The sequence below is a fragment of the Lactuca serriola genome, chromosome 3, assembly GCF_051521515.1.
Source record: "Lactuca serriola cultivar US96UC23 chromosome 3, Lser_US96UC23_V15, whole genome shotgun sequence".
Taxonomy (NCBI): domain Eukaryota; kingdom Viridiplantae; phylum Streptophyta; class Magnoliopsida; order Asterales; family Asteraceae; genus Lactuca; species Lactuca serriola.
In genome coordinates, this window is record NC_136410.1 from 63,550,734 (window position 1) to 63,565,570 (window position 14,837).

General features: G+C 35.6%; 2 protein-coding genes across 4 annotated transcripts; both read left to right on the forward strand.

Annotated features, from left to right (window-relative positions):
- Positions 1–1,415: 1,415 nt before the first annotated feature.
- On the forward strand, positions 1,416–2,566 carry LOC145092464 (SKP1-like protein 1B). The gene is made up of 2 exons (XM_079030400.1): positions 1,416–1,792; positions 2,171–2,566. The coding sequence occupies exons 1-2, from the start codon at positions 1,493–1,495 to the stop codon at positions 2,342–2,344; spliced, it is 474 nt and encodes a 157-aa protein (XP_078886526.1). The 5' UTR covers positions 1,416–1,492; the 3' UTR covers positions 2,345–2,566.
- Positions 2,567–5,699: 3,133 nt separating this feature from the next.
- On the forward strand, positions 5,700–9,706 carry LOC145092465 (uncharacterized). Of its 3 annotated transcripts, none has more exons than XM_079030402.1 (13): positions 5,701–5,985; positions 6,615–6,752; positions 7,074–7,232; positions 7,357–7,457; positions 7,823–7,952; positions 8,029–8,145; positions 8,230–8,315; positions 8,468–8,534; positions 8,603–8,681; positions 8,836–8,927; positions 9,002–9,145; positions 9,212–9,267; positions 9,352–9,706. In XM_079030402.1, exons 1-12 carry the CDS (start codon positions 5,755–5,757, stop codon positions 9,245–9,247), a joined length of 1,380 nt encoding a protein of 459 aa, XP_078886528.1. In that variant the 5' UTR covers positions 5,701–5,754; the 3' UTR covers positions 9,248–9,267; positions 9,352–9,706. The 3 variants fall into 3 exon arrangements, with proteins under 3 accessions (XP_078886529.1, XP_078886528.1, XP_078886527.1); XM_079030401.1 differs by having other exon boundaries at positions 5,702–5,985; positions 9,343–9,706; XM_079030403.1 differs by lacking the exon at positions 7,074–7,232 and having other exon boundaries at positions 5,700–5,985; positions 9,343–9,706.
- Positions 9,707–14,837: the final 5,131 nt, after the last annotated feature.

A 14,837-nucleotide genomic window follows, 5' to 3' on the forward strand; every position in this document is an offset into this window, starting at 1 on the left:
TGAATGCATAGTTAAATGCTAAATAACAAAATTCTCAACTGATATCTACATATTTTTAATGCGTATCTACAAATTTTCAGAAATGCCCACCAATGTTTCAAAAAGTACTAACCGATCCTTAAACTTACGTATTTACCAATATAAACAATTGTTTATATGTATTGTATAAAATGTTGTATATCAAGTTTGCTAAAATATTAGTTTTAAACATGTACTTATCTTGGATGGTTCGTTGATGTTAAAACATGATTAAGGATGTTATGATTTATTACTTAATTGAATTGCGTTTTGGTCACCTTTAAATTATTTAAAGAGCTCTTAAAATCAACTTTATCAATTATTATATTAAAGGCAAACAACCATAAAGTTATTATTTTTAATTTTACCATTATAACTTTATAATAAAATGAGTTATACTTATAATTTTGGTCACAAAAATAAGACTTTTTTTTTAGTTTCAATAAAATTAAAGTTATGTTATCAAGTAGAGAATGTTTTAATTATGGAAAAAAAAAGTTAGTATCAAATTTGATTAATTAGGATATGTAAAAATTAGTTGGGTGTGGTATATGTTGTATTAGCACGATTTAACCCAAATCACAATATTTTATTAATAATGGGTTTGCTAATATGATTTATTAGTGGCTGATCCAGGAATTGTATTTGTTGGGGGCACTAATGATGAGGCATATGATCGGTTGGGTAAAAATTGTCTACATATACTCGGTTCTTAGTGACGGATTCAAAATTTATGAAAATAACAATGTAAAATTCCAATATAATTTCAAAAGTCACATTCACCCACTATATGTTTGTGGCTTGATGTGAGGCATTTTTAAGTTTCCTTTGATAAACATAATTTGTTTCATTTTCCATTCTTACGTATACTACAATATAAACATAGAAGAATATTAGGAAAAAAAAAAAAAAAAAAACTTGTCTTGGTTCTCTTTGGGCCAAGGCTAATGATGTGTCACTTAATTGGGGTGTTGACGCGTCGGTTAATTAAGGAAGACATCAATTAACTAAAAACATTTTAGTTATCTAAAATGTTTTTGATATCTCCTCAAAATTTAACTAAAAACTTTTATAATATTTTTTTTAATTGGAGGAGACATTAAAAAAAAATAATAATAAATATAAATAAAAATAAAAAACTTGAGAAAAGTATGGTATAACTAATAAAATCAAGAATAAGTTATATGAACTTATGACTTTGACAATTAGTTTGATTTTTAATCTAAATTCTTTTTGCAACGTAAAGTTAAAGGACATAATTCGATAAAAACATTTTAGAGAAGGAGCATTTTCGTAAAATTAAAAAAAAAAAAAAAAAAAAAAAAAAAAATAGAGTCCTACACTCGCAAGGTCTCATCTCCCTATAAATAGAGTAACCCAACTATTCACGTAAATCAAAAGGTTTCTAGTTTTCTTAAAACTCTAAGTTAGGGTTTTTCTTTCGGTTCTCAATCTCTTCCCGTCGTTCTAAATTATGGCCACGTCGTCTTCAAAGAAGATCGTTCTGAAAAGTTCCGACGGTGAGACGTTCGAAGTTGATGAGGCGGTGGCGGTGGAGTCTCAGACGATCAAGCACATGATCGAAGATAACTGCGCTGGCAGCAGCATCCCTGTACCCAACGTCACAAGTAAGATCCTCTCGAAGGTGATTGAATACTGTAAGAAGCACGTCGATACACCGAAAACCGACGATAAGACAGCCGAGGATGATCTGAAGGCGTTTGATACCGAATTCGTGAAAGTCGATCAGGGCACTTTGTTTGATCTTATTCTGGTGCGTGATTCTTTTTGTTAACGTCAATGTTATTATCTCTTATTGCTGTTTCGTTATGCTTATGCTCGAATTTTATGTAAGTAGTTTCGATATAGTTTTGGGGATAGTTCTAGGGTTTTGCTTCGTTTCTGATTTTAATAGCATTTATGATCTTTTTGATTTGATACTTCTTGACTTGGTACATACCAAGAACACTCTATAACTAGACATAACTTTTTACAGTAATTTTTTTTTGCCTCACCCGTGTCTACTGTTGTACACCAATAGCTTAAAAAACAATTACATCTATGTATTATATATAATGCTTGTTGAGAGAGATGATGTATAAAATTCTGAGTGTTGTGGTTTGGTGTTTAATGATTTTTGTTAATGTTTCAGGCTGCCAACTATTTAAACATCAAGGGCTTACTGGATCTGACCTGTCAAACTGTTGCTGACATGATGAAAGGCAAGTCTCCTGAAGAAATACGCAAGATCTTCCACATCAAGAACGATTACACTCCAGAAGAAGAAGAAGAAGTCCGCAGGGAGAATGCCTGGGCTTTTGAGTAAATCATGTAGGTCTCAACTGTCGATAGCGTAGTGGTATATAAAGTTGGGTGTCTTTGTTTTTTTTATTAAAAAGGTTGTGAACACCTTTTAATTTGCTTCTTTACTTTTTTTTTGGGGGTCTGAATTTTGTCTTTAGATGTTTTGGTTTGGAAGCTACAAAAACTAGAAGTCTCTTGATATCTTCTTTTTGGTTCTAATGGCAACCCTTGACCTTTTCTTTTACCAATGTTGAATATTTCTTTTTCTCATGTGGTTATGTGATCTAAGTTTTGGTGGTTGTTCTTCTTAATGACCTTGTTAAACATCTAAGGTTTTTGTTTATCAACAAAGTATCTTCCTGATGTTGTCAAGTAAGGAACCTTTTCATATGCAATAATTTAGTATATTGCTAATGGTTGCATTTGGTGTAAAAGCATTAATATTTTTGGAACAAAAAGAGAGGCAACTATCAAAACCCCCTTGATGCTATCAAAAGAGTGTTTTGGATTTTGCTCGACTACAAAAGCGTTTTAGGCAAAGTGCTTATTGAATGGTGGTGATAAAAAAAATTCTTAAAAAATTGTTGTGCCGATTGGTTTAAAATCTCGTTATAATTTTTTTTAAGCTATTGTGGTTAAATTATTAAAAGTAGTTTAAAAAGTCAGGTTTTATACTTTTTTTTATATTTTTTTTTTAACTTAACGAAAAGTTATTTTAAAAAGTATTTTTGAGTTTACCAAACAATTTTTTTATTTATTTAAATTAATAAGTTGTTTTGAAAAACAATTTCATACCCCTCCTAAATTACGATCACGTCTTTATTAAAAAAAATGACATGGAAGCACGATGGAAAGCACATAAGGCTACATCCTTTATTAATATTTGGTATGGTGACCCAAAATAACAAAGGGGACTACGTTGCGAAAAATACATTATGATCTGTATAATATACATGAGTCATGTCTACGTACGTGATGGGAGGTGAACTTAGTGGAGATCGCACCTGGCTTGGTTCAAATGGGTGCCAAGATAGCTTCATATATGAAGGCATAACACACTTGAATTATTCAGAAAAAAAAGGTTTAATTTATGATATTAACGTTTTACATGAATACTCTCATAGATCAAGGATATTGACAATTTTGACACCGTTATATAAAAAGTGATAGTAATAAATTAAAATATATAGTTTATTATTATTATATTATACATATATATTAAAAACTAACACGTCTGTAAACAGTAAATTTGTATAGTTTCAGACTTTGACCACATCAATTTGTACATTATTACTGTTTCGTCCTTCTACTTTTGGAACATGCCCTGCTACGTTTACATCATTTGGTAATACAAAAAACCAACTACATTGTAAATTCCTCCAAACCTTTCTTTTTCTTTTGTCTCCAATTGTCTTCGAGTCTCCCAACGACTTTTCATGAACATCGTAATATCCTAATCCACAAAACCATCGACATCAATTTTAAAAATTTCCACCACATTCTTCTCCATTCTTCTCTGACTGTTTTCGTTTAGGTTTCGCGACAACTTCTCATCCAAGAATATATAGAAATTCGATTTTTCTCACCAAAAACCTCCTGCACTCTATTGCCGCCATTGAATGCCTGTAAACAAGTGCTTGCACCCTGTTGTGTTAGGAATTTCGGTATGTTGTTGGTTGTTTCAATTTTCTAATGATTTTCATTCAATTGCACTTCTTTCTAATCCTATCCTGTTTTTGAGTGATGTCTCTAACTTTATGGGTTTGAGGATAGACAAATTGCCGTCCAAGAAATAAGGATTTCGCATTTTTGTCGCCAACCACCTCTGCGCTCAATTTCCGCCACCAATAAACTGTGCTCCGTTATTGTTTCAAATATCGGTATGTCATACATTGTCTCTAACTGATTTTGATTTTCTCTATAATTGCTCTTCGTTCTGTTTTTGTCCACTTTTATCAATTAGGTTTAACATGCATCTCTTTCTCTCTCTTAATTGCAATCTCTTTCTCTGTTAGTTTGATTGCAAACTCTTTCAAACCCGTTCCCCTCATCCCCACATATTACTTTGTTAAATCTTACATAGTAATCAGAACATTATGCACTTCAGAAACTTCATGATGCCATATCTGATGAAAAAGTGGAATGACCATATGACAATTGATGACCCAAACAATAATTTTTTATCATTCAGACCCCTTTTTTTTTTTACTATTTTACCCTTAACCATCTCAGATTCTTACTACTTTACTCTTAGACATATAATTTTTTGCAACTTTTTTCATCCAAAGCTCTTCCTCCTGTAAACAGTTAAAATAAAAAACTTTCCAAAATGCCCCTAGATATCTAGGAATATGAATCGAATATGAAAGAACAAAAGCTCAATGAAAATTTTGACTTGGTAAAGGCAAGCATAGACATGAATTGATACATACATGCATTTGATGCATCCACCATAGCAACTGTAGAAAAAATATTAAAAATATTTATTGATATAGCTGTCCAGCATTATAAATGGAAAACCTACAATAAAACAAAAAAGGGCCGGACAAACTAGATAAATTCCATATTTCTCTCCATTGTCACCAAAAGAATGTTATCAACAAAGTTAAAATTGTTGATTACAATAATAGAGTAAAACTAAAGACAAATGTTCCAAGAAAGAAATTAGGTGTATAAAAGCATGAATATACTACCTGTAGGTCATCAAATAAAACATAAATTAAGAGAAAAAATGTTAATTAAAAGTTGTTGTAAGCAACATAACCGTTAAAAGCTATTTGAAATAGATTTTGAAATTTTTTTTTGTTTAAAATAAAAATTTTAAGTTCCTACTAATAAACAATTCTTTGTTTTTTAATTCCAGAAAAACGTTTAAAAACTCTTAAAAAGCTTTTTACCGAACATACCTTACTTTTGCAGAGTTTGTTAAATGATGGACCGTTAGAATTATTAATTTAGAGTTATTGAGTATTTTATAAATTGTTTTAATATTTTTGTTATACATAATGATTATGAATAAATTCTTTTTGTCCCAGATTCTGAACAACACATGTAATTCCAACATAAGTAAATCATACAATAACTTAATTAATGCAATTACCATATACGGTAAAAAATCAACAATTAACGTGACTCGTGGTTCCCACAGGTTAGCACAGTAGTTATTATTATTATTCAAAAGTATCAATATGAAGCAAAACAAAACAAAAACCAACGGCAAAAAAGGATACATCAAAATCGGTTCATGTTTGAACCGAAATGATTCGTGAGGCCAATAAAAACCGGACCGTTTACTCGGGAAGCGAACGGAAACCGCTGATTGGTCCACGTAAGAACACATCCTTCCATAATAACCCTCCATTTCATTTGTACTCGAATCGAATCACCAATATCTTTACCAAATAATTGGTCAAATAATGCCAAATAGATCTCATGTTCAATTTTGGATTTCTTTCATTTAATCATTCAGTAGCTCATATGTCGGCATTTTTTTCAAAATCTTCTCTAAATTGCAGACGCAAAATGGCAGATTTTCAACCGTTACTGAACGATCATCAACAAGATGATGAAGAATTGCAGCACCAACAACACCTGATCGCTGCAGAGAAGAAAATTGGTTGTAGAATCGCTTCACTTGATGTTTTTCGCGGACTGTCGATCTTCGTAAGTTTTTCCATATATCGATCTTGTTTGATTCGGTTCTCTCTGGATTTTCGAATTTTACTTGACCATTAAGTAAAGACCTATGATCGCCTGTTAAGTTCAACTCGACTGATGCTATTTTACTTGATAATTTACTTGATAGCGATTAGCGAGATTAATAGCTTGATTTTTCTTTATTTTTTAGTTAATTCGCTTGAATTTGAGTTCGTTATAGGACAATGCATTTGCACTTATATACGGACCATGTGTTCTCTTAGAAACAAACAAATTGAAACACGGAATAACTCAACTGAGATGAAATACCTAGAGCCATAACAGTCTTTCAGATAAATACTATATTTGAAATTTCGGATATGTGGATCTCATTTCAGCTCAAAGTTTTAATTAACTGGTATTGCCTAGATAGAGTTCTCAAATATATCCATTACAAATCCAAGATACAGATTGCCTTACCGGTTTTAGACTTTAACTGGTTGACGAGTAGCAACCTTGAAATTAGATGTTAGAATAATGCTTAAAAAAGAGCATTCGATCTTATTTATTACATCCTTCTCTTCTTCTTTTTGTGTGTGTGTGTGTCCTGAATCATATATGCTACCAGTTAAATATGGTTTGTTACTTGTTTTCAGCTTATGGTGCTTGTGGATTATGCTGGCTCTAGTTTACCAGTTATTGCTCATGCCCCATGGAATGGCTTACACTTAGCAGATTTTGTCATGCCTATGTTCCTTTTCACTGCTGGAGTATCTCTTGCGATTGTATACAAGGTGGTGAATAAACATATCATGTAGAACTGTAATTCTTATGATAAATATATTCAACTCTATAATTATTAACTAGCTTTAGCTGTATAATGCTTGACCTCAAAGTTACTCCAACCTTCACCAAACTTTAGGTAGTCTGTGAGGGGTTGGTTGAAAGACAATCATATCACATGATTAATCATTGCCATTGACCTGTAAATTATTTATTACACAATGTTTAGATTAAGCAATATATGTATGTGTGTCTTTGATTTTATAATGGAAGTAAGTCAAATAACTGAAAACTTGAAACTGAAGCGCTCTTTTATCTTTCTTAAACATCAGAAAATTCCAAATAGATATGAAGCCACGTGGAAAGCAATAGTAAGAGCAATGAAACTTTTTTTTCTTGGTGCTTTTCTTCAAGGTGGTTACCTACATGGGATTACTTCATTAACATATGGAGTTGATGTTGAGAAAATACGCCTGCTTGGCATCCTACAGGTGTCATTGACTTTGACCAATCAACAGTCAATACCTTAACACACTACAATGTCTTATCATTTTTCATCTAATTCTTCTCATCAATTCACTAATGTATCTTTTCCAATTATTGTCATCATTTCAGAGGATAGCAATTGGATACATTGTTGCAGCACTGTTTGAAATTTGGATTCCCCGTCAAACCTACAAGAAAGAGCCATTCTTCGGTGTTTATATTTGGCACTGGTGAGAACTGATACTCTCAATCTTTTGTTAGATTTGATGATTATTTAACTTGTAATAATCTGACCTCTGATAAACCAGCTAAGGGGATGTTTCTTTTTTACTTAATGGGGTTTATGAGTTTAGCACTTAATCTGGACAGTTATACATGAATGCTTCTTTCTGACTTAATATGGACAAAACAACTAAATGGGTTAAGCCAAATAACTTGAATGCTTCTTGTATTAAGACACCATCCCTTTACCTATTTACCCTTCTTTTTTCCTCCCAGCTTAATGGTAAGCAAATAGACATGTTGACTTGGTCAATAAAAAAGAAGTCTATTAGCAAGTAATTACCCTTTGAAACTAAGTATGTTATTGGTGTAGGTGTGGTGTAATTTTGTTGTTGGCCATCTACATGGGATTGACATATGGGTTGTACGTTGCAGATTGGCAATTCAAGGACTTGCATTCATTATCTTCTTTAATTTCTGAAAATGGAAGTACAATCCGTACTGTATGACCCCACTCTCTTATACCTATTATATAAATTATTATTTTCTTCAAATAAATCACATCTATCTTGACTATAGGTGACATGTTCTGTTAGAGGTGATCTTGGGCCTGCTTGCAATGCTGCTGGAATGATAGACAGATATATACTTGGAATTGATCATTTATATCAAAAGCCTGCTTACAGAAACCTCAAGGTATATAATACTAAATTCATATATCATATATGCAGTTGGTTATTTTTTATGTATTGTATATAATATTATATAATTTGCATACAGGAATGTAATATATCTAAGAGTGGACAAGTTTCTGAATCTTCACCTTCATGGTGCTATGCCCCTTTTGAACCCGAAGGCATCTTAAGGTAAGTTATTTATCTTTCAATTTTAACATTTACATGAAATTGCATACAGGAATGTAATTAATATATCTAATTATTTAAACTTGTGAATTCAAAATCAGTTGTTTAATTTTATTGAATCTTGTACAGCTAATGATGACATAGTTGGAATGCAGTTCCTTAACAGCTTCTTTCGCCTGCATAATTGGTCTTCAATATGGTCATATTTTGATCGAATTACAGGTGTGAATTTTATTTATATTTTAGAGTATTTTCCTTGGTCAAATCTTGGTTGACCGAATTTGTTGCAGGGGCATAAAGATCGACTTTGCAACTGGTCCCTCCTCTCAGTTTCATTTCTAATTCTTGGATTCATACTTGCTCTCATAGGTACATATATATATATATATATATATATATATATATATATATATATATATATATATATATATATATATATATATATATATATGCTTTTAGTTTTCAATTTCCAAATAATATTTTACAATATTATTATAACCTTTTTACTTTTTGTCAATCTCAGGTATTCCTTTGAACAAGGGCTTGTACACATTGAGTTACCTTCTGGTAACTTCAGCAGCATCAGGACTCACATTTTGTGCATTATATTTACTGGTAAATCAAAATATCAAAATAAACCTCCCCATTGGTTTGGTGTAGTTATTTTAACACGTGTAAATCATTTACAGGTGGATGTATACAGATGGAGGCGTACAACGTTTTTGTTTGAATGGATGGGAAAACATTCTTTAAGCATTTTTATTCTTGTCACATCAAACTTGGTTGTCATTATGGTTCAAGGTTTCTACTGGAAATCTCCTCACAATAACATTGTAAGTCTTTTATTTTCTCCTCAATTTTTACTACATATAGTATTATCTAAATCTTGTGGTTAACAGATCTATTGGATTGTGTCGCACATTGTGCAAAAGTAGCGTCTGCACATTGATAACTGGTAAGTCTGATCTATATATACAGCATGTTAAATGTCATATCAATATTTCGGTATTCATGTTTCATTTGGATGTAGTTTTCTTAGGATTTAATGGAGTCTCCATTTTTGCAATTTATTGGAATGGTTGGAGGGGTGTAAACACTTGAAAGATGATTTGATTGAAGATAAAAAACAATGACGATATCATTTAGCATGTCCAGTGTACTTTAGATTAAACTCCATTAGCCAATTTGACGACAGACTAACAATAAACATGTAATTCCTAGTTTACAGAAGTTATGAAATGGTTACTCTTATCATTCCTAGAGGTCCACATGACTACATGGGTCATTTAGGATTCGGTGTAACCCGATTATGATCGGATATAAACCAGTGTTTCCAAACCAGATTGTCCGGTTTTTGTATTTTTTTTTTAATTTATTATTATTATTTTTTGCAATTGAAATTTAACTCCAGCCCAATATATATTTTTATTATATTAAAGATAGGGTAAAAATACAATAAAAGGAAACTAGAAAATAAAATACAACTTTTATTAGTCAACTAAATCTTCGTCATCTTCGAATTCTGAATATAAATATAATTCCTTCATCGAGGTGACTCCCATCTATTTTGGTCGTTGGTAGTGATATCTTGAATGCAACTTTTTTTCCATGGATGTGTTGCTCACATGATGCTAGAAGTTTGCCTTCAAAAGGATTTTGCATCATCTTCCATTGATTCAGGTATTACCCTGCTACAAAGAGAAAAATTGGATTTGGAAAATACAATAAAAGCTCCTTCTTTTCCCGCCAAGCCAAAATATAAAGGTTTTTAGATTTGCAATGCTATGTTTGCTAAAAAGTTCGATATTCGCTACTTGGGGTTGAAGTTCATCGCCCCTTTATTTTTTTTCTCGGTTTTCAAGGCGCCCATTTCCGTTGTTAATCTATTTAAGAAGCTACGAAGAAGATTTATTCGGGGAGGCAATGAAGAAAAAATAAGATCGATTGGGTGGCTTGGAAGATTACTTCAGGGCCAAAGGAGAAGGGACGGGTTGGAATCGGATCGTTGATTGCTCTTAATTGGGCTTTGTTATTTAAGTGGATATGACGCTTTAAATACGATACAAATGCCCTTTGGCGTAAGGTTATTTGTGGGACTCACAACCTTGACAGGAAGCCGGTTTCGAATCTTTCAAAAAAAAATCCATTCCAAACGTGTGGTTGAATATCACCAAGACAATTTCTGCCCTCAACGGCATAGGTATCCATTTATCGGCTACTTTTGTATCGAAAATTAGGTTCAGTAGAAATACTCTTTTCTGGCTTGACAACTGGATGGGCAATGGGGATTTTGCCTCCAAATTTCTCCATATTGTTGAGCTGGAACGGAGAAAATCATGTTTTATTGTTGATAGGTTATATAACTCAAACGGGGGCTAGGCTTGGAAAAGACAACCGAAGACACGGGTAGAGATTACTGAGTTTGAGTTGTTGAAAGGTATGGTATCTTCAATTTTCTCTCACTGATGAGGCCAACTTTTGGTGCTCAACATTGTCTAAAGATGGTATCTTTTATGTTTGTGGCATGAGATTGTTAATTGACTCCAATGTGACTAATGTCACTCTTTGGCTTCACATAGTGCCCTTTAATGTCAATTGTTTTATTTGGAGGGCTAGTATTGGTAGAATCCCCACTATGCGTGCCCTCTCGTGTCAGCGGATTAATATCAACAACTCCAATTGTCAATGGTGTGTTCGAGGTGTCGATGATGCAGCCACATTTTTGCAAAATGCTCTTTCAGCTGTGATGTGTTGGGTCGAATTCTGAGGTGGTGCAACATTACCTATCAACACTTTGATACTGTCAGGAGATTATTACTTTTGCGGCCAACTTGGGCAATTGTCCTAAAAACGCAAGGTGCTTATTGTCATTATTTATGGTTTTATTTGGTGTACCTGGAAATCGCGAATTGATATGCTTTACAACAAGGTGTGTATTACCTCGGCTAAGGTGGCGGATGATGTTCTAAATTTAGTGTACAACTTTTTTCCCTAAAAATATGTTTAAAGAGGCCTGAGCAATTGTCCTAAAAAATGTAAGATTAACTTTTTACATGATATAGAACCACAAATCCAAACCCACATCTTCATGTACAAACGCCACCTAGGTTTGGATATGTCTCATCTTAATACCCTCGACATCTAAAGAGGATTAACTTTTTTTTTCTCCTCAACGAGTTATGTAGAACTTTTTATACCAGTTAGCACAAAAGATACTTAATAAACAAAACTTCAAACTTCATAAGGTATGTAACATGTGAACCGTTACATATATACCACACATAGGATTTTCAATACCCAACGTGTCGTGAAGGCCTATTAAAATTTCAAGACCAACACTTGTGTAACATCCATAAATTTTACGCCAAATTTAAACTTTTCAATCATAAATAAAAATCAAATAGCATCGTTTACAAAAATGTTTTCAAATCAATAACCGTCAGAGTGTCCCAAAATCATAACATAAGGATGAGGAGCGGTACGGTCACGCCTTCGCCTTGCCATGATCTCTTGAAGCACCTGAAACAATAAACTGAAAACTGTAAGCCGAGGGCTTAGTGAGCTACCCCCAAAATACCAATACCACACTGACAATGCCATATCAGTAACAATCAATCAATCAACATGCATACTGGGCATCGGTCTGACTGGACCGCCCTACTGGGCCTACAGTCTATCTGAATCTATCTTGAGCCTTCGGCATGACTGGTCCGCCACATGGGCCCGCAGCCTCCTGGACCGCTCATAGGGTATGTTGGCCTTCAACAAAAAGTAGGACCGCCTCAACCCAACCAACAAGCAAATAACCATGTGCGCCTAACTATCATACATTGGCATATACAAACATCAAACATATCTATCTCACTAATCATCAATCATAGAATTCTCTCGTAACTAGAGTACCGACCTAGCAGGTCACTAACATACCAATCCTTACGGATCATAAGAGCATAACATACTGTTTACCCTGATTCCGATCTAACAGATCATAACCACATGTAGCATACCATAACAATAACAACTAAAGGGTTGGCCTTGGTGTCGTAGACCCTATCGATATAGTGAGGATAACTCACCTTGCAAATGTCGACTCGGAAGATAAACTCGAACTCTCGGATCACTTGACACAGGCTCCACCACCTATGATCATAGTACAATATACTCATAAGTCCTTGAGCTTATAAGGTACTCCATAACCCAGTAGTCAACCCCTGATCAAAGTCAAAGTCCGCAGTCAAGGTCAACATTCCATTTGACCCCAACTCGTCGAGTACCCTCAGCTACTCGTCGAGTTCCTTGAAGCACATTCCAACTCGCCGAGTCATCGGGGTGACTCGTCAAGTTCCTTCGATTCTCGTTCAAACTTTAAGGACACCCGTCGAGTTCCCTCCTTACAACTCGACAGATACACACGCATACACATCCTAGGGAAAACTCATCCGACTCGCCGAGTTGTTCTTCAACTCATCGAGTCTTATGGTAATCTTCATCGGACTCGCCAAGTTGTTCATCCAACTCGTCGAGTTCACGGCCATCTTCATGTGACTCGCCGAGTCAACCTTGCGACTCACCGAGTCCATTCAGTCCTTTTTCTATACAGGCCTATTTTGAGCCATGCAGCGGCTCTAAATCACAGATCCAAGCTTCCAGGGCATTCTTTTCACGTAAAGTTGTAAACTTTACGTGCATGCATAGCTACAAAGGTTCTAAATGCCAAATCTAAGCTCTTAATGGGGCTTCATGCCCAAGAGGGACCTCAATCACGACCAATACAACAACTTTATGAATCTAAAACTTAAGGAGGGTCCAGATCTGAAGTTACAACTTTAGATCTAGCCCATAGCCCACCTTATCAACCTCAAAATCCATGAAAACCCCCAAAACTAAACAAAAAGGAAAAAGGGAAGTAAGGATGGCAACTTGATACCTCTAAGGGATGCTATCTGAGGTAATTTCTGCTTCCCACACCTTCCTTGCTTCAATTCCTTAGCACTTCTAGCTTTTCTTTTCTAGCCAACCTTCTTTCCAAGCTTAAGACACACCAAAATTGAATACCACACGAATTAGGGTTTTAAGGAGCTCTCAAAGACTGCAAAGAGGCCAAAGGAGGCTGAGGCTCCTTTAAATAGAGGTGCAAACCCCGGGATTTAGGGTTTCATCTGCCAGTTCCTACTCGCCGACTCCCAATATGGACTCGTCGAGTAGGTCACTTAACACGTGATCCCACCCCGCTGCTACTCGACGAGTAGGTCAACCAACTCGTCGAGTAGAGCTTAACCCAATAAATCTTATTTAAAAAATACCTGAGAATCGGGGCATTACAACTCTCCCCCACTTGAACTAGACTTCGCCCTCGAAGTCCGTTGGAATAAACAATGTCGGGTAATGCTCACGCATCTCCGCCTCCGGCTCCCATGTCCTCTCGGATCCCCTCCAATGTTCCCACTTTACCTTTACTAAAGGTATTTCCTTGTTCCGTAGAATCTTCTTCTTCCTTTCCAAAATAGCCACAAGCCTCTCCACATAGTTCAGGCGCTCATCGACCTGAATATCATCCAACGATACCACTGCCTCCTGGTCCATAATGCATTTTCGCAATTGCGAAACATGAAATGTGTTGTGGATCCGGCTAAGCTACTCCGGAAGCTCTAGCCTATAAGCCACCCTGCCAACCCTGGCAACAATCCTGAACGGCCCAATGTAACGGGGACCCAATTTTCCCCTCTTCCTGAAGCGGATCACTCCCTTCCAGGGTGAGACCTTCAGGAGAACCATGTCACCCTCCTGAAATTCCAACTCAGATCGGCGTCGGTCGGCATAACTTTTCTGTCGACTCTGAGCGGTCTGCAGTCGCTATCTAATCTGATGTATCATCTCGGTAGTTTACAAAACTACCTCTGTCCGACCCATCACCCTGTGCCCAACCTCGCCCAGCAGACTGGGGTCCTACACTTCCACCCATACAACAGCTCGAAAGGCGGGGCGCCAATACTGGAATGATAGCTGTTGTTGTAGGCGAACTCTACAAGCGGTAGGTGGGAATCCCAACTCCCACTGAAATCAATGGCGCACGCCCTCAACATATCCTCGAGGGTCTGGATGGTCCGCTCACTCTGCCAAACAGTCTGCGGATTGAACGCCGTACTAAAATGCAGCCTCGTACCCAGTTCCTCGTGGAACTTCTGCCATAAACGGGAAGTAATTTGGACATCCCGATCGGAAACAATGGAAACTGGAACCCCATGGCGAGAGACAATCTCGTGGACGTACAAGTCGGCCAACTTCTCTGCCGACGAACTCTCCCGTATGGCTAGGAAATGGGCACTTTTGGTCAATCGATCCACGATGACCCATATAGCATCGAACCCCTTTCTCGTCTTTGGCAACTTCGTGATGAAATCCATCGCGATCCGTTCTCATTTCCACATGGGAATCTCCAGAGGCTGCAGCTTACCATGCGGCCTCTGATGCTCGGCCTTGACCATCCTATAGGTCAAGCACCTCTCAACAAACCAAGCGATATCT